General features: G+C 42.8%; 1 protein-coding gene across 1 annotated transcript in view; it reads left to right on the top strand.

Annotated features, from left to right (window-relative positions):
- Positions 1-19650, top strand: part of KIF5C (kinesin family member 5C) — an 87429-nt gene that overhangs the window by 12902 nt on the left and 54877 nt on the right. The window contains exon 2 of the mRNA XM_075028985.1: positions 13912-14002. Coding sequence (XP_074885086.1) covers positions 13912-14002 — 91 coding nt within the window. The remainder of the gene's footprint in view (positions 1-13911; positions 14003-19650) is intronic.

Raw genomic sequence — 19650 nt, forward strand, 5'->3', positions numbered from 1 at the left:
GCAGTAGGCAGTGTTCAGCCTTTCTAGGTACGCTGCCGCAAAGGGAAAGCGGGCAGCTCCTCTTTCCTGCCAGTGCAGACTTGGTGTGCTTGGGAAAAGTTACCCCTCTTTCGAGGGGCTACAGGGGAGAAGGGCCCGGTGGAGAGGAGGCTGTGTTCGTTTACCACTTATCTCCAAGGCCGAGCTGGTTTGTGTAACACAAACTGCTTGCTTTTTATTTTTGCTTTTTATTATTATTGAAAACTGCCATTTGGAATGTCATGGGTTTCAGAGACTTTGGGATGTAGGAAATGTAAATTGGATAAACATGAAGGCCGGGGAAGACAAGAGACCTCTTTGGCTTCAGGACTAAGGGTTTTTTTGGAAATAATGCCAAATGATGAGCTCGAAGGTAAGCAGGGTGGCTGGAGGTTGAAGTCTGTCAGCAGAATGGCTTGTGACTTAACAGGAAGAGCAACTGCTTACACTGATGCAAATAAAAGGTCTTAATGATTGTTTGCTCCCTCCTTATCCTCCTTCTTTCCTGCTATTTGACAGTCCTGTGTCTCACAGGTTTTGTTTGCTTCTGCTAAAGAGAAATAGGAATATGAATCATGATTTACATAATAGACAGGTACTGTGTTTATATGACTGTCGTCTTATGGGTCATGGTCCTTTCTTCATCTTACTTGCCACGGTGGGTCAAGAAACAGCACAAGGGCTTTCACTCACATGCATAAATGTTTAACATGTTAATTTTTTGTGCCTCCTGAACACTATAAGGGAACGGTGTGTGGCAGGCCATATTGCACCCTGCTTTGAAGATTTGGGAAATGCAGAAGGTATATATCAGCATTACTAAATCTGATAATAGAATTACTGTCAGATAATTCCAGGCAGCATTGCCTATTTCTGGATAATTTAGCAGAAAGCAGGGCTGGTCTGCTGATCTCATTGCTATGGTGTAAGAAGAGATGTGCTGTGTATGTAAGTTGTAATGCATTTCTAGCTGCAGGGAAGGCACAGGAAGGGGTTATGAGCCAGAAAATCTATTTTTGCACTTAAAAACCCCCAAAATTACTAAAGAAGGTCCAAGCAGTGCATTTCAAAATGAAATTCTGCAGCTGTTTGTTCTTCAGAAGTTCACAGGAAGATATTTTGTTGTGTGTGCCTGGGTGTGTGTGTTTTAACCAGATCTATAACATCACTTTTATTCATATTATTTGTGTAACATTTTGAGCTATATTCTGTGTAGTAACACAATCAGAACCACTTTGCCAGCTGTCCAGGAAAGCACAACTTGTCACCACAAATTTCTCAGTATGGGACATGTTGGCATAGACGTTCTCGCTACCAAATGCAAAGCCATTTGGAACCAGTTCCACTTGAATTTTGAATGAGATTTAAACAGTTCTGCACTTCTTGATGATTGACTTAATTTATCAGTGATGGATTAACTTCCCAGAAATGCAAAAACTGGATTCTTAAATACTCTTTTCTTCCTGATAGCGGGTGCCAAATGGAGGAGGCAGTAGTTCTAGTTTGTAAGGGGTTACGATGTTTTTGTAAGGAAGATTTTTTTTTTTTTTTTGTCTCTACTTGGCTAATTTCCCAATGTGATTTTTATGAACTAGAGGTACAAACAAGAATGCCTGTACTAGAATAGGATTGCTGAGTATTATCAAACCAAGCACTGCAGTATCATGGCGCGGCTCCCACAAACATGTATGTGTTGTACACATAGCATTGGGGTCTCTGTTTAACAGTTTCCTATTTAAGCTTTCCTAGCCTCCACTACATCAGAGACAGAATCCTTATTTTTTTTAATATTATGAAAAACTATGTTTTTTGTATAATTGCCTGGCCCCAAATGCTTCAGCTTGAGGAAGACTGGATGATTGGTGCTAAAATTGTGAGATTTGGACATATCAAGTAAAACTGAGAGTTCTGCTTCCCCCCCCCCCCCCGCCCCCTCCTGATAATGAGATGAGATATATAAGGAAATCAGTGCAACAAGCCAAGAAGCAGAAGCTTGTTGGTTGTAAGGTTATGGATGGGAGTGAGCAGGTTCCTCTTTACACAGAGAGTACGGATGAGAGGAGCTGGTGAGGCTCCAAGTGACTGGGCTCGTGCCTGGCCAGTGCCGGCTGGCTTTGTTCCTCCCAAAGGGGCGCTGCCTCCTCTCTCCTCCACCCCTGCCTCTCTTAAATTGGGTGAAATGGCAGGGGGAGAAGAAACTGGGCAAACTGAGATAAGAATCAGAAGAAAAGGTAAAAGAAATCAATGGAAGTGTTACCATGGTGAAAGGAGGTCAGCGATTTTGTAGTGGGATTGAAACGCCACATGAAACACTATGGTTCCTGTGCATTCCTTCCTGGAAGATCTAATCTTGCTCCATGTTCTTATTAAATGAACTTTTAGACATGCATTTCACGTGTGAAGCACGAACCTCGCAGTAAAGGGTCTGCCCCAGGTGCCGCAGAGTCCGCAGTACCAGAACAGAGAGAAATGGCGGATGCGCAGAAGCTCATCAAAATGGCCGCACTCGTGCATGGGGTCTCTGTTCTCTGAACACTGTTCTCCATCCATGTTTGAAGAGGTTTGTTGCTAGGAGCAACTTGTCTGCATTACTCGGTGACAGGGTAATTGCTCTGCCTGCCTTGACATCTGAGCTCCTGTGAAGGCTCTTCCATGCTCAAATTGTAGCTGTTACTATAGTCGTTGAGATGCAGAGCCGAATATTTCCAATATACAACAGTAGTCTAGGCTAGAAGCCATCAAGCTATGAAATAGAAGGTAATGCTAGGGCAGCTGTGCATCAAATATCTCTACTGATAAAATCAGATACAGCACTGCACTGTTTGGTGCCCTTTCAGTTCTTCTTTTGAGTATCACTTTTCAATGGAAAAGGTAGAGGGAAGTACAGAAGTAGTGGTTCTGTCATTCTCCTTCCTTAATTCCCTAATGTGTTTTCGGTGCATGTGGTTTTAATTACATTGCATAAAAGGAGGCTGGGGCAGACTAGTGATAATGTTTCTGTTATATTATAGGCTTTTAAAATCCTGCTACAACATGAGGTCAGTAAACACTCAAGCTACTGGTATTTAGTATCTCAGTTTGTAAATGAGGAAGCAAGTCTTAAGTTGTTGTTACTGATCTCCCAGTGAATCAGGAACACACTCAACCAGCAAGGTATCAAGGGGTGAGGGTTATTTCATGATCTCTGGGAGTACAATTACTCCATTAGATCATGGATACTGGTATCTTCCTCTCTCACTTGTCATGGATGCTACTAGTCTGGGCTTTTGAACACTTGGATGCTACTAGTCGGGGCTTTTGAACACTTCAGATCTTATAGTTCTTGAGGACAGAGGAGAATAATCTACATGTATCGGTGTTGCTGTTGGTCCTACAGTTTGCTATTGGTGATAAAGGGATGAGAACAGTTCAACCCTGTTGGGTGGAGAACATCCCCAGTGGAGAACCTTGTTCTCCCCATGGTGTGCTGCCATGCAGATGACATTTTGGCTCTGCACAGGTCAGCGTGAAGGGGGTCAGTTTGGGGAGCAGAGATGTGCCCGGACTCACTGCATATGCTGGCTGTTGGGATCTGGGCTCCCTGCTGTTGTGATTGCCAGGACAGTTTCGAGACCCTCCAGGAACTCCTCCCTCAGGATTCAGTCACACAATAAATTAGTGGCTCTGGATTAATCCCCGGGAGACTGAATGAGTATATAGCCCAGCTGCAAATGTGACGGTTTATGCTTGTGAAATGCTTTCTCTGCAGAACAAATACTGTACAATGCAGGCAGTGGGGTGCAAGCATCTCACTTGTTCCTTTTTGCCAATGTATATCCAGCCTGACGGGACGCTCCATGACCAATGGTGTAGTTTGTTCTCTGATCCCCTTCAATCCTTGGTTTTGTGGAGCATGCTGAAAAGAAAGCTGCTCTACGGACCGGTGATGCCCTCTCATTTCATTTTGACCTCTCTTGACCTGAGGTGGATTTGAATCTACAACTGACAGTGCTCAGTATCCCATTACTAATCTCCTGAGCCACCCAGTTGCCCCATAAATCTGTAAGTGATATGTTTAACAAAGTGGAGATTAACACAACACTGCCACAGAAGAATTAAGATGTAGTTATGTCTTGAACCGGGGCTGGTTTACGTTGTGCTTCTCTTCTGTAGGTGGAGCTGAAGGTCAGCATCTTACTTGGGACCTTGACTTCACCAAAACGGCTTAATTTCACATTTTGAAATATCCACCTAGCTTTTTTGCTTTTTGTTGGAATATTATAAACACTAATGATAAGCAGAGATGCTGCTCCATGCACATCTTATTCCTGTGGCCCCCCACCCATGAGGTGGCCTTGTCTGACTCCACTTCCATTGCTGCTGTAGGGAGCTGCCTGAGGATAGGTTTTACTACAGTATTTTCTGGCTATGAAATATTTATTTTTGTTACAAGAAAATCATAGTGTTCTTTAAGTAACAAAAAACCCAGTAGTTTAAAACCAGTTTTGAAGGATTGCATTTTTACAAAGTAGACAATAAATACATTGTTCTCCTTGCATTCTCAACTGTTCGTAAAATCACAAGACCTTTAGTTAGAGGAGTCTCAGGCTTCTATAATTATGGTACCTTTCTTTCTCTTTTCTTCTGCAAAGAATATTTTTCTGTCTTTTCTTTCTAAGCTGTTGGTTTGCATGGGTTTATATACAAAACAAATTATCAAATTCTCTCATCCTGTTGGTCTAAGGGGAGTAAGGTGGGTTAGCTGAAATGCTGGAGGCTAGTAAAACCGGAGAAATTTTGGATAATTTTGAGTCTGGCTTACCTTCAGAGCTCATTGAGTGCTTTTTTTTCTAGAAGGGTTTGGAAGGTGTTTGTTGAAGGTGGAAGCCATCAAAAGCAGGTTTGACAAGGACCCTGTGTACTGATTATGGCTTGGAATATTTTGTAGTAAACACCCTTGCAAGATTTCTGTTTACTTAAGAACCTCTGATGTGCAGAGGACCTTTATCTGCAATGTGAGTGATGGCATTTTAAAGTTAATTTAATTAAGCTTGTCTGTGCTTTGCTGAAGTAAAATGAGTAGATTATGAAGGTAGCTTTGAATAGGCCTGAAAAGGTCTATTAAATTAGTTAGAGCACATTAAATTAAACCAGTAGTTATCTGTTACAGGTAATACAGTGGTGCAAGCTACCTGAAAGCCAGAGGTTATGGTGCTGGGGACCATGTTCTCCTGTTTCCCATAGGACCGTTAGAGTAGCCTATGTCTAATTCCTCGTTCTGATGGTTTTATACCTATGATAAAGCGGAGAGGTCTGCTGAAGTTACAATCACATATCTACTTAAAACTTAGTTTTGTGAAAAAGGATGGAAGAAACAATTCCGCAAAGGAAACACAAGTGTGAAAAAGTTATCTTAATTTCTTAATGTGAGGTGAAAGACCTGGGAAAGGGGGAATGATGCACATCTTAAGCTACTGCTCTACAGAGCACCGAATGAATTTCATTTTCCCACAATTGTTAACATAGCTTCACCTTTTCAGAGATTAAATTTAACTGCAGGAGGATAACACCACTCTCCAAATACCCAGTTTTGTACCATTGCATAAGCAGTTAAGTAATTGAGGCCCAAATCTGCAAGCTGCCGTGTGGCATGCAGGGCGCTGGAGGGCTGGAGAGATGGTGCTAATCCTGATGGCACTAGGCTGCACAGTGGAAGGAGTACCAAAGGATGCTCGGTCTAAGTGCTGCTAGTAATGCAGCATCCACACACGGTGCTTGGTGCTGCCGGGCGTTCAGTCGCCGACCGGTCAGTGCCTCTGATGAGGCTGCCTGTGAAGTGAAGAAGATGGCAAGGAGCTGGAGGAGGCTGTGTCCTGGGGCCTTTCCACCTCTCTGTCCCATTCCCGAGCCACGCGGCGTTGGGGAGTTCTGGAAGAGGAGGAGGAGCGAGTCGGTTGCCCTCAAGTAAGAAGAGGTCCTGTTTTCTGTGGTGCTGGTGGGTCCTCCTGGCTGGGCTGCAGCCTCCAGCAGGGATGTTGCTCCTGAGCCCTGGGTGCACCAGGGCACTTCTTGCTTCTCCAGCTCCTTGCCGCAGCCTTCCTCCTAGATTCGAGGAGTCTGTCAGCCTGCAGGTTATCATCTGATGGCCAGGCTGGGGGCTGGGAGACAGTTTGCACTGCTTTTTATTTTTGTGACTAGTGTTCTATAGATAACATCCCCTCTGAGAGGCTGAGAAGTGCCAGCGAGGGGTTAGAGCTTTTGCGGAGTCTGTGGTGGCTGGAGACATTGGCTCCATCTCATCCTCTGGACAGTGGGGACTAGCTTGCACCACTGCAAGTAAATAATAATGGAGAACTATGACTCTGAGTATTGCTGTGTCAGAAGTATTAAAAAAACATTGCTGAAGAGTATTATTTAATAGTTAGCTTTGTATTGGGAGATCTTTATACTTAAAATTCATACAAAGTTTCTTAAAGAGTATATTTTCCAGGTCATGCATCTAAGTGGAAGAAAAGCTTTAAAATAATTTCTAAGGTTTGGTTTCCTAAATTGCAGATCTATACCAAAATAAAATAATGCTTGCTGAAAACAGGATTTGTTGCAAGGAGTTTAAGGTTCTTTCTGCCAGGAGTGAAAGCTAAAAGGATTGCTGGCCATGAGCCAAATTCTGTCAGCTCCACAGAAATGTTCATAAGGTAGATCAATAATTAAGCCCGCTATGCAAAAGTAATGTTGTGTTTGACTCAGATTGCTCTGCAGTGCCTGTTCATACATGACTGCTTGTTTTAATTTATTTTCCAACCAAGTTTTAGGAGCATTACCAAGATTTAAGAATTTCTTTTTGGACAACTTGGTTTGACTATGTAGTGTATTCAGGTTACTCTGAATAAATTTCCTTAATTTTTTTTATCCCAAGTATTCTGAATTCTTATCCACTAGGTGACTTGCTACTGCCCCAATGTTTTTTAAAGGGCAAGCTAACTTAGAAAATGGATAGGATGGCAGTAGCATTTCCTTAGTCATTACAACTGAATAAAGGGAAGACATAATAACTAAATTTAACTGTTTTGCTAACATGCATTTATTTTCTCCCTCTGTCTTCAAGCATGTTTTCAGGTCTCACTAGAGATAGGTGGCTTCAGGAGAATGAGATAGATCCTGTTTATTTCTTGTGCTTTTATCAGCAAGATAGTAACAACCTTGTAGTTGCAGAATCTCTGTAACTTGTGCGGAAAGTAAGTCCTTCTATCTAACAAGTTCTATCTAATTCCAGGGGGAATTTGCAGGGCCAACTTGTGAATCCCACTTGCAAATGGAGCAAGCTTGATGCAGTGTTCAGTAAATGTGGCCTCTATGTTTTCAAAGGGAGTAAAGACTTTAATTCCTACTCCTACAGCCTGGAGGGAAGAAATGTGTTTTATGCCACCTTCTAAGGGAGAAGCTCAGTGCTGCGCGAGGGATGTGCCGTGACTGAAAAATTGAATTGCCGCTGGTAATAGTTTGCTTTCTGCTCTTTGAAAAATTCTGTCTTCCAGGCCTGCAATTATATATATTTTATTTATAAAACCCCTCCTACAAGAGCACTTACGGTAGTGAAAACTAGCTGGGAAATAATTTCCCCCTAATTAAGCTCCTACATATCACGTGATTCTATTACCTGTATACTCATCTGTTGTATGTACTGGCAGTGGCATCATGTATGGTGTGTTAAACCCACTCATAGATCATTCATTCCAACTGCATCAATAAAACTCTTTGACTTGAATAGAGAGCCAGAATAATAATGACAGGAGTTTCAGCAGAGTCACGGTTTGCCAAACGATTTATCTGATAAACTGAACCATGTGATTTGCCACTGTTTCGTTTCTGCAGCGACCAAAAGTTTTCCTGAGCTGTCGGCTGATGATTGCATGACTGATGCACCCCTTTTACAGGGGTAAGGGGGATGCCTTTATTTGACCTGGATGTGGAGAAAAGAACATTTCTGCCTTCTGAGGGGTCAGGGGACTAAGATGAATGAGAGGGACCCTGTACACACGATCTGGCTGCCCGTTTCAGCTGAGTGCCCTAACTATCGGCTGTTAGGAAGAGCCGAATCTGGCAGCCTGGCAGAGGTGAGGCTGAGCCCCTTTCCAGACCTCCTTGCACAGAGATGCAGCTGGCAACACGGACACACGGACCTTGTGACCTGTGGTCCCGCTTCAGTTCCTGGTGCTTAGACCCTCATACTCATGCATGCACACAGAATGAGCTCCCTCACCCAGAAAGAGAGTTTGGAAGGAATTTAGTAAGATGATGCCAAGAAGAAGTGGCCAAGAAGGCCAACGGCATCCTGGCCTGTATAAGAAATTGTGTGGCCAGCAGGACTAGGGCAGGGATTGTCCCCCTGTACTGGGCACTGGTGAGGCCGCACCTCGAGTCCCGTGTTCGGTTTGGGGCCCCTCACTACGGGAAAGACATTGAAGTGCTGGAGGGTGTCCAGAGAAGGGCAACCGAGTTGGTGAGGGGCCTGGAGCACAAGTCTTTTGAGGAGCGGCTGAGGGAACTGGGGCTGTTCAGTCTGGAGAAAAGGAGGCTGAGGGGAGACCTGATCCCTCTCTACAACTACCTGAAAGGAGGTTGTAGTGAGGTGGGTGCTGGTGTCTTCTCTTGAGTAACTAGTGATAGGACGAGAGGAAATGGCCTCAAGTTGCGGCAGGGGAGGTTCACATTGGTTATTAGGAAAAATTTCTTCACTGGAAGGGTGGTGAAGCACTGGAACAGGCTGCCCAGGGCAGTGGTTGAGTCACCATCCCTGGAGGTATTTAGAAGATGTGTAGATGTGGCGCTTAGGGACATGGTTTAGTGGTGGACTTGGCAGTGTTAGGCTTACAGTTGGACTTGATACCCTTTAAGGTCTTTTCCAACCTGAACAATTCTATGATTCTATAAGATAGGCCTGTGCTGATCGGGTGTGGGGCATGGCCAGAGAAGCATAGTGACCAGCAGCCTGCTTACATGTTTGTTCCTCCCTAAATCAGCCGCATCCCTACCTTTCCTTTCCTTTGTCCCTCCCCCCCCCCAGTCATCCCCTAACTCTTGTGCAATCCTGAAACGTTCTTCCCCTGCATCCTATTATGTGTGCTGTACCACTAAGCAGTCTGAAGGGTGATCCTGAGAGCCGTCTTGACAGCTTTCACACCTGGACTGTGGGGTAGATGCTCTCCAGACATAGCCTTGGCAGGAGCCCTGTCAGGATGCCTCTTCCTGGAGTCTGCCATTTGGGTCCCCTGTCTGCCCCTGTGCTTCTGCGCTCCCTGGGACGTGTGGAGATGAGCCTTGGATGTACTGATGGCTGGTTTTCTGTCTTATAAAAATGAATGCGTAACCTCTTCTTGAGTCTTGTTTGAAACGATACCTCTCTCGAGGATGTACTGGCATGGTATTTTGCAGGCAAGGATGAATGAGCTTCACCTCCGCCATCAGCAGAGCTTGTATATTTGGGGTCAGAACTGCACTAGGCATATTCACAACCGCCAGTCGTCATATAACTTGCTCACAGCTGTTTTCTGCTCAAGCAGAATAAACTTGCATTGTCCTGGGATAAATCTGGATGGTATCTCTAATTCTATGGGATGGTTTCAGGCTGTAATTCCTCATCTGACTCAAATGTCTCCTCACAGCCACAAAAAAGCAAAGAAACTCAGCATTTTGTATTCTCTCTTCTTCCTTTCTACTTTAGCAATTATATATCTGAGCTACATGCTGACTGTTGGAAATTCTGTTCTAAGCCATCTCACCTTGCCCATGGTTTTTATAAGGCACTTTGGGGATGGACCTTGGACTGTGGTTTCTGCCTCCGAGCTCAAATGCCTGAAAGTCAGGTGTCATCTTTCTTAGCATCATAACCTGCAGAGACACTGGTGGAGTCGACCCTGAATGTCTGAAGATCACAGGGAATTAATCATGAAATTGCATTAGGCTCTACTTCGTAGCATGCAGCTATAAGCACTGACCGCTTCTCATTTCCTGTCTATGTGGAATTCGGGGGGGGTGGGGGGGGGTGGAGATATCTTTTTTAAACAGGAGATGTATTTGGTTATCTTTGAGACTGTATTAGCTTCCAGTTATAGTACTACTCTGTGATGTTGCTTGTAAAATGATGGTTTTGGAAGGACATGCGTTTATGGTTGAGATCCTTTTTGTGCTTGTGAAATCCTCAGGTTTTTTAAATGCCAAGCCTGTAAACTTGGTAGGAAACTCTAAACATAAAGCTGGTGAAATAATTGGCAATACATATGAATAGTATTCTTTGTGCTATTGAAGGGCCAGAACAGAATCTATCTTACTGTCAATACAACTTCAACAGGAATTGTGTGGGTGGACCGGAGCACTTATCCTAGCCATTATGCAGCAATGGCATAAGTTAATGGAACAGATTGTCAGGGGGACTGTAGGAAGTAATGGCATGGGAAGGAAGATGTGATTTATGTATGAGAGGTAATACATTGCATATAATGAGAAAGTTTGGAAAATAATGTATGGAGGAGGCGCACAGATAAAACTGTTGGCATCAACTCAGAAAATAACACTTTATTTCTAGCTGCTTATTACTTTCTTGAATAAGCTCTAATAAAGCTGAAATATTCCTGATTTTGGTACTTAATTCAAGCTGAGTTACATTTGAAAAAAAAATAAAAGCAGTTGTGTTATTTGTGAAGATGACAATAGGGGGAAAAGTACTGCTTGGGAACATTGCTAAAAATAAGGTGATGTTCATGCTTGCTCACCCTCCCTCTCTGTTTTGGAGCAAAACCTTTGGATCTGCCAGCATGTTGCCTTTGTAGGATGGATATGGCTTTTTGCTTCCTTTGAAGAAAGTCTGTCAAAAATGAAGAGCTTATAATAATAACACCCTCCAAAACCAAACCAAAACAAAACCCCAAACCCATAGTTTTCTCCAGAGAAAAGTCTTCGATCTTAACGGTATCTTGGCAGATGAATTGCCACAGCTTTCCTTCAGGCTGGGCATCTTCTCCCTGTATAAGGTGTTGTGGTCTCCTCCAGCCACTATAAACTAAGGGTGAGTTCCTGTGGGACACGTGCAGAGTGGGTCTGTGGGCTGCCCTGCTGAGACATGGAAGGGGTGAGGGACAAGCCAGTGGGAGAGGCGGTGAAGGTCACAGCCTGCTATCAGGAGCTGGGTGGGGATGGTGGTGAGGAGGACTCCAAGGAGAGCTGGTGGGATGGAACGGTCAGAAAGCTGAACAAGGTGAGTGGGGTGACTCGGGAGGTATGCCCAACATTTCTCCAACATCAGAGACCCAAGCAGGAACTTCTGAACAAAGAAAGGAGGAGGAGGAGGAGGAGCCGAAGGAGCATGGAGTGCAGCTGGCGGTGTAGGTGGGGAGGAGAGGGTTGAGCCGGACAGAGGACTTCGGGCAGAGGAGAAGTGGTAGTAGAGCAAAAGAAGTATAAGCTCTCAAACTGAGGATAGAGAGGGTCTGTGTCCAGTCATTGTACTCTCCTTTGCGGAAGGGAGCGTGAGCCTTGAGTTGTCTTTGTCCAAGATCAATGTGGAGATGAAGCACAAAAAGCCTCCCTAAAAACCCGTAAGTGCTGCTGGATAATGGAGCGCGCTCATTTTGTGTGGTTGGTGACTGATGCTTTGTGATCCTCCACATTCATTTGTTTCCTTCAGATATCAGTGATGGGTGTTCAGTCTTTTAGCTTCCCAGAACAAAAATCCCAAGGATGATATTTGACCTATGTAGCACGTTTGTGAATGGGTGCTTTACATTTGTGGCTTTTCAGTTTGGCAGATAAATAACAGTTGCAGCCAGTGCCTTTTTCAGCTGCATGCAGCACAATTACGATGAGATTGTTTTTTGGGGCTCTCTGACATTATAGTTGTTGAGAGCTCAGTAGAAGAGCTGGATTGATTGCACCAGAGCAATGTTTGCCTGGAGTGCTGTGTTTGCCATGGTAGGATGATGTACTGGCATCGGTCTCTGCTACTCTCTCACATTGCTTAGCTAATAAGCCTCAACTCGGGCATGAAGGAAATAAATGGGATAAGTGGATGGCTGAGGTTATGTGTCTGTGTGTTTTTTGGCCTCTTGCATTAGGGCTTATTGTCTACTGCTTGGAATAAGCAAAATGGGGTAAGTAGGTAAAAAGTCCATTTGAGAAATTGTTCCAGAATAGTTAAAGGAGGGCTGGGCAGCCCTTCTCATCCTGGGAGCGAAGAGCTTTGTCTAGCTGAGACCCATGCAATATGCACTGTCCATGGAAAGCTGTGGAGAGACAGAATTTGGGGTAGGTGCCAGCTGGGTGCTCCCAGCAGTCCCACCACTCTCCTGGGGGCAGGGGCTGCTGCGGGTGGGGATTATGGGCTGGGGCTGCATTGGTGATGTCAGTCTGAGTCGCCTCTTTGGGCTTATGTCTTACCAAGTGGGGTGCTTGCGTGGCCCAGTGTTCACCCCATGCCAACAGAAGACCATGAATTATTTACTGAACAATTTATAAATTGCCTTCTTATCCTTGAGATCTGAAATTCTGGGATGAAACATGAAGAACACACGTCGCAGGCGAATGCAACTCTGTCATATTTTCCCCTGTGGTTTTTAAGTACCCAAGTTTAAGGAGCAGGCAAGTGTAAGCTTATGATCCGCTTGAAGTAAAATCAAAGTGTGACAAAGATGGCTAATTGAGCACAGCATTTGAACAGCTGGCTGCAAATGGCAGAAATGGCACGTCGACTCAACAGAACAAGACTCCTACATTGGGTATCCAGCCACCTTGCAGTTTGCTTTGAAGCCCTTGTTATGCTGTTCTCGGAGCAGGTGTCACATCTTCGAAGGGGAATATTACAGGCTTTGATGGAAGATGAGAAAGATGTTACACGTCCGCTTAGTGTAACTTTAAATAAAGGAATCGTATTTTAAATGCAAATGTCTTGCTTGTTTTTGAGTTGTAAGGAGCTGAACTGCTGTCCTAAGAATTGATTTGCCTTTCAAGTGTCATGCAAACCTATTTTTTGGATTGCTAATACGTGTTTCTCTTGTAACCAATTATACTCGCTACAAAGAGGAATCAAAATTTTCTGGAAGTGATGTGCAGGTTGTGCTACACCGTATATACATATGAGTAAGTGTCAATCGTGTTGTCACCTGGGTATTTAGGGCAGCTCAGTGTCTGTGGTGAGACAGTGGTTGTTCACAACCTGGAAATGGCTCTGATCCTCTTCAAAACGTCACTTTGGAGCTCTTTCTGCACGATATCTTGTTATTTGTTGTGGTAAGGATAAAAATCATGACAATTTCTGAATAAAATACAGGCTTAGGGCAATGCAACAGTCAACTGGACTGCCTGGTTTGGGTCTAACCTATGGTTTTACGGACACATGTTTGCATGTTTAGCATAGGAATGAAACCAGGCTATTTCTGCTGAAGGAACACTTAGTGTGCTCGGACCATGCTTGGACTGTGCTGGGGCACCCCTGCCCAGCAAACTTCTGCTTCTCTCAGGTCTGATTGCTGTTTCTCACACCACAGCTTTCACTAGTTTGCAGTAAAAAACAACAAATCTTTTGCAAATATCTACATGGCTATTCCCCCTTAACTCCTAGGAGAGGAAGAAAATAATCAACTTTCAGTTGCTGGTATTTCAGCTTATTGTTTCCTGCAACTGTAGCTGCTGACCCAAATGTGAACACACAGAAAACATATGCTGTGTTTTATTTGCCAGCTATAGAAAAGATGGGTTTGGAACACAGGAGATGTCACATCTGTTTAGTCAACAAAATATTGTCGTCTACATTATACTGAATGGCTTCCTTTGTAGTAAATGCTGCATTTCGGGATGCCTGTTAAATGGGGTCTATAAACTGTTTTAGATGTTCTTTATCTTACAGAGTTTCTCTTTTGTTTGCAGCAAGGGAAGCCGTATGTCTTTGATAGAGTGTTACCTCCTAATACAACCCAGGAACAAGTTTATAATGCCTGTGCCAAGCAGATTGTTAAAGGTAGGTGTTGTCTTTGTTCATTCCTGCTTGGGGGGAGGGAAAAAGATGTCTCCCTGTCCCCTCAAGCTGTTTAAAGACAGGATAATAAATGTTTAGATGTCTGTATGGGAGTTTAGTAATTAGTAAGTCCAAGCATTTCCTTTTCTAAGGACTTGTCTGTGTAAAAAAAAAACCAACCCCAAAAAACAAAACAAACAAAAAAAAAGAAAAAGAGCTGAAGGAATTGCAGTAGTTCCTTACTTTCTCCTTGTGTGTGACTGTTGTTCCACACAAATACTTCCTTTTTGTGATATACGATAAGCAACAAAAAGCATGTTCTTCATGCAGCGTGAGACTGTTCAGTACAGGATGAGCCTGGAATAGCTGTGTCTTTGAATGGGAGGATGGACCATTAAAGGAAAAATGTAGAAGGCACTGGTTTTGTAGCTGCTTTGCATGCAGATAGCTTGCATTTAAAAATGAAATGAGAACGCAAGTGCTCATTGGATAGCACCCTATTTGTTTAAAACAAAACCTTCATAAACTGTTGAAATTTCAAGATTATAACTTGAGAATCAAACTTTTTGGGTGCATTTTAATTGCCTGCCATACTTCCCCTGCCTCCCAAATCACCCTTGGACCTCCCACTTAGTTCTGATGCTGGATAGTCCATCCATGACAGTATTGCAACTGCTACAGCGTCTCGGGGTTTACGAGCAGTACCTGGCCTAGTTGTTCTCTGGCCTTGTGTGGCGTCCCTGTGCCCCACAAGATTCGATCCTCAGTTTTTATTTTTGAATAAAAGCATGTAGACAGTGGTAGTTGTGGCAGAGCTGGTCAGAATTGTGCTTGTATGGCAATGCAAGGCTGCACATTGAACGCCGTGGAATTTATGTGGCATGAGAGATTTGGGGTTTCAGCAGGAGTTGCTGAAGCAGCGTTGAAGGACTCGGTAGCGTTTCAGGCATGGAGCTGGATCTGCTGAGAGCTTGTGTGCCTGCCGGTGGGGAGAGGTCCCTGGGGTGAGCAGCCCTGCTGCAAACTCTGGGTTCTGTTCTGGGGGAAATTGGTTGGCTCACTCGGACAGCCTCGAGCAAACCAACGTGCGTGTAGTCTAGATGATTGGGCGTGAGGACTAGAAGCGAAATTATTTGATGTTGGAGAGAGGAAATGAGTCATAAGATTTCAGCTGCCTCTTCTCAGAGGGGAGCCTAATTACGGCAATTCTGACTTCAGACGAGTAAGCCTTCAATAAAAACTGGTGGGATTGGAGTTGTAAAGCTTAGAGATCATTAGTTCCGGTTGCTGACATGCCACTTGACTTTTGAAGTTTGGGGAACTGTTTCAATACTACAGTGTGTACCAACAGAAGCAGCACATCGCTGTTTGTAGACTTGCAGAGGGTATTTATATCCCCTGTGGAAGTTGGTTTCCTCTGAAAATGGTGAGAGAAATAAAATCCTGTTTGAGAGCAATTTGGAAGACCTAAATCAGTGACTAAGTCTTCTTCGTTAACCAAATAGAAAGGCAAATATTTTCCGAAGTCAAACATACCTTTGCATGCATGTTAACTTGGATCTTCTAGATAACTTGAAAGGCAAGTTTGATGGGGGGGGGAGGGTGCAGAAGAAAGGAAAAGAGAAGGAGAAATGGGAAAAAAAGAGAGAAGGGGAGAAAGAGGAAGTGAGAGGAGGAGAGTGATGGAGAGGGAGAGAAAAGGAGAGGAGGGAGAGAATAAGTGTATGAGACAGGGAGGGAGAGCACAGCATTACCAGAGTGGTGTTCTTGAGCTCCGGGCTTACATTTCCTTATGTTTAATTTCCAGTTTAAGCCTAATAAAGTGAAGAATGTGAAATGGACTGGGCTGTTTCTGATAGACTGGAACAATGTAATTTACTCCATGGAAATATGAGCTGACTGCATTACAACTTGGAGCGCTATTTAAATCTTTAAGACTTTTTTAGATAGCTTTTCAAGGTTACCATTTGTTATCAGATTTCATTATACTCCCATGAAATGGCTGATGGTTTCATTGTGATTAATGTTATTACAGAAAATGCCAGCTGGCCTAACAGTCTCTAAAACAATAGTTACAATAACTATGTTGACAATAAGAATGATCTAAATGAGGTTTTTTCACTAAAGAAGAAATGGGATTAGGTTTAAGTAAACAGCTCAATGACTAAGTCGAAGTATTTCACATTCCATACGTGAGAAATATGAGAAACAAGGAGTTTTTTAGAGGAGGAGAAGAAATCTGTGTGTTACAGCAATTTGCATCAGGGTGGGCGCTGGGATGGTGTTTGTTCAAGGTACTCCCAAGGGTAGAAGTACCAGTAGTGGAAATGTGTGGGGAATCGTCACTGGTGCATGTGACCACAGTTTGAGAACTTGTGTTTGCATTTTTTTTAACCAAACTAAGAAATACCACTAAATCTGAAAGGGAACAATAGTGTGTGATTGCCATCACTTTTGCTTTGTTTCCCATTGCTCTCTATTGCCAGAAAACAGCTTTGTCTTCTCAGTCTACACAGATGGATGTCTGTATCTCGATTTTGCATCTTTCCTACAATTACATTGCGGGGAGAATATACAATGGCCCAAGCTATTGCTGAGCACTGAAGCTGTGAGCGCGTTAGTGCACGTGTGAACATCTGCACATTTGTGTGTCCTGAGGAGGAGAAAATTGCTTGAATGATTTTTTGGGTGGTGGGGTTGATCTCTCACTGAGTAGCGTATTGACTTTCTATTCTGGTTACAAATACGGGCCTCAAATGCTGAGTCGCAGAACTAGAAAGCTTAGAGATGGAAAAGGTAAGTATAGAGCTAAAAATCTGGTCGTAGAAATGAGGCTGTAGAGGACTTCTGTAAAGCCATTTGGTCTTTCTTCTTGCCATTAAGACTCCTGTACTTGTCCATGGTCCATTTGAAAGGTCTTCACTCCACAGACCCCCTTGGCTGTTTGTTGCAGAGCTCTGCTGGGCACTTGGGTGCTGCTGGAAAGGCTTTCTGGGTCACCAGCCTGAGCAAGTCTGGGTTGTAGCTCCAGCACAAGGGCTACAGTTTTAGACCGTTGCTACTTGGCCTATCCATCCTCGTCAGGAAAAAGGCCATCTGGCAGCAGTTCAGTGGCTGAGTTGAGTAGCTGGCTTTTGTGGGGAGGGTAAATCAAACTGAAAATCATTGTGGAGAGAGCTGGACCAGGAATTAAGAAAAGCACTTGGACTTTTTTTGTTTGTTATGAGTTACGTAAAAGCCCCAACTGATCTTTGTTCAGTCACTTTGTTCATCTGTTTTTTTCCCCTCTCCCTCCCTCCCCCTTAAGTTTTGTGCAGGCTGTTTCTGTCTGGGACTGTCTTCTCTCTTTATTCAGTTGACAGATGGTATATTAACTGTCATAAGGTGGAAAGCCTTCCAACAAAAATAACCTCTTCTACTACTGAGACCACTGACTTTTTTTAACTGCAGGTGATGCAAAGGACTATTTTTTTTTTTTATAGAATAAGGTATTTTTTGCTAAACGGGAAGGTAAATTTCTTATCTATGTTTCCTCTAGCAGAATGTATCTTTACTATATACATTGATGCAAATTCTGAGCAATTTTCTTACATAACAGTTGATTAATCAGGTTATTTTCCCCCTAGGCTGTGTACCAGTATAGAACTGACATTGTACCTTGCATTCACCTGGAGATAATAAGCTTTTTTTTTTTTTTTTTTTTTTAAATCAAACCTACTTTTTTCTTTTCTTCCCTTTCCCTTTTCTTTTCGTTAACAAAGTTTGGCAAAAAGAGGAAATAGTAGTAGTGAACTCTTAGATTCTGTTTAACTGTCCTGGAAATGTAAAGGTATTTGGATGCTAGGTGGTATTTTAGAAACAAACAGGAGTTGCACATATTTGCTGAAGGATTTCTGAACCACCCCCTCCAGGACAATTGTATATATTTTTTGGTGCCTAAACACCTTTGAAACTCTACTCAGTGCACCTTCCAGACATTTTAGCTCATCTTCCCCATGTGCCTGGCTTTCATCTAAAGAGGATAATGAACAAACCTTCTTTTCCAACTTCCCGCTAGATTTTAGTTCAGAATAAAAAAGTCCAAACACAAATATTTTCCTTCCTTGCTGGCCAACAAAGATGGAACCTTCTATACATAATAGATATGGAGTACTTACAACTGGTTGTAGCCTCAAAGGTGTTAAATGTGACTGCTTCCCTGTTGTGCTTATATATGTGTGTGTGTTTAATACGAAAGGTGTCAAGTAAGCTTTTTATTAAAAAAAATTCAAATACAGTTGCATTAAATATTGCCTTGCCTATAGGCTATTTTGAAATTTAGTATTAACCTGATTAACTTTTTAAAAGGAAATAATGTTTCTGTATTAAAAAACAAGGTATAACTTTTATCTCCTGTGAGCTGCTGCCACTGCTCTTATGCTGCAGATCCTTGGCTGCATCTCTATCTCTACCTCCTTGGTCCTGCTCTTCATGTTTCTGCTGGTTCGCCCAAGCTAGACCCATTGGTGCAAGTTGAGTGGAGCTCCTAGCAGAATTCGGTTTGAAGTTTTAATCATCAACAATCTTCAGGAACTTGCTAAGCAGCTGGTTTTCTCTTGCTAATGCTTTAATGTCTTCTAAAGGCAATGCTTAGTATATATTGAGGATTTATTCGAAAAAATGCCATTAACATTGCACGCATGAAAGTTCAAGTGAGTGGGCTGTGAACGCGGTGCAGCTGGAGGGCCAGCAGCGAGGCTCACCAGGTGTTTTCTCCTGCGTTCAAGCTACTGTCGTTGTAGCCCTTCCCTTCCACTCAAGTTCATTCTGTGTTGAACTGAAAATCCATGAGATATTCCCTTCAGAAAAGCACTGGTGAATGAATGTTTTGAAATACCAATAACGTGGAATTTGGCCCTATTTAGAAGCCTGTTGGTGAAGTAATGGGTCGAAGGCATGAACTCAGGATAGCGCTGCATCTATGGCTGGACATCTGTTTTTTATCTATGTAATTATTATTTATAATTACTTATTTTAAACTTTGTTTCCTTAAAGCAAGAATAAGCAGTGTCTCTATTTTTATAAACAGATGAGGATGCTAAATTCATACAAAATGTTAATACCAGAATGACAGTAATTATAGTCTCTAACTTTGTCATTCTCCTAGACGTCAAGATTTGAAAAATTTACCCAGCAGTACTCTGTGGAGGTCTATACAACCTCTGAAATGTCTGTCCTCTTCAGCTCTCCAAAATAGTTCTGCCACAACTTAAAGCAGTTACATTCTGTGTTTAATTAGAATATATATTTTTAAATGGTTTCATTCCAATTTCATCCTTACTCAGTGTTGCTGTATAGGAAGTGTGGGTCTATGTAGCAGTTGTCTTTGAAAAAGATGTCTTTCCCTTTCCTTTCTTTTTATCCATTTCTTTTCTTTGAAATCACCTTCCTGTGGTTTTTCTCTGAATTTTTTTCATGCTTGTTCCTTCTTCATTCTTTTTATATTTATCTAATGTATCTTATTTCATTATCCTTCCTATCTGGACCATCGACATACATATGGAGATACAAATAAGGAGATTATATGTGTGTGTAATATGTAAATGTAATATGTATGACAATATATGTAATAATATATAATATAGTTGTGTGTATATATTTACTATAAATAT

This window comes from Buteo buteo, chromosome 5 (genome assembly GCF_964188355.1).
Source record: "Buteo buteo chromosome 5, bButBut1.hap1.1, whole genome shotgun sequence".
Classification (NCBI taxonomy): Eukaryota; Metazoa; Chordata; class Aves; order Accipitriformes; family Accipitridae; genus Buteo; species Buteo buteo.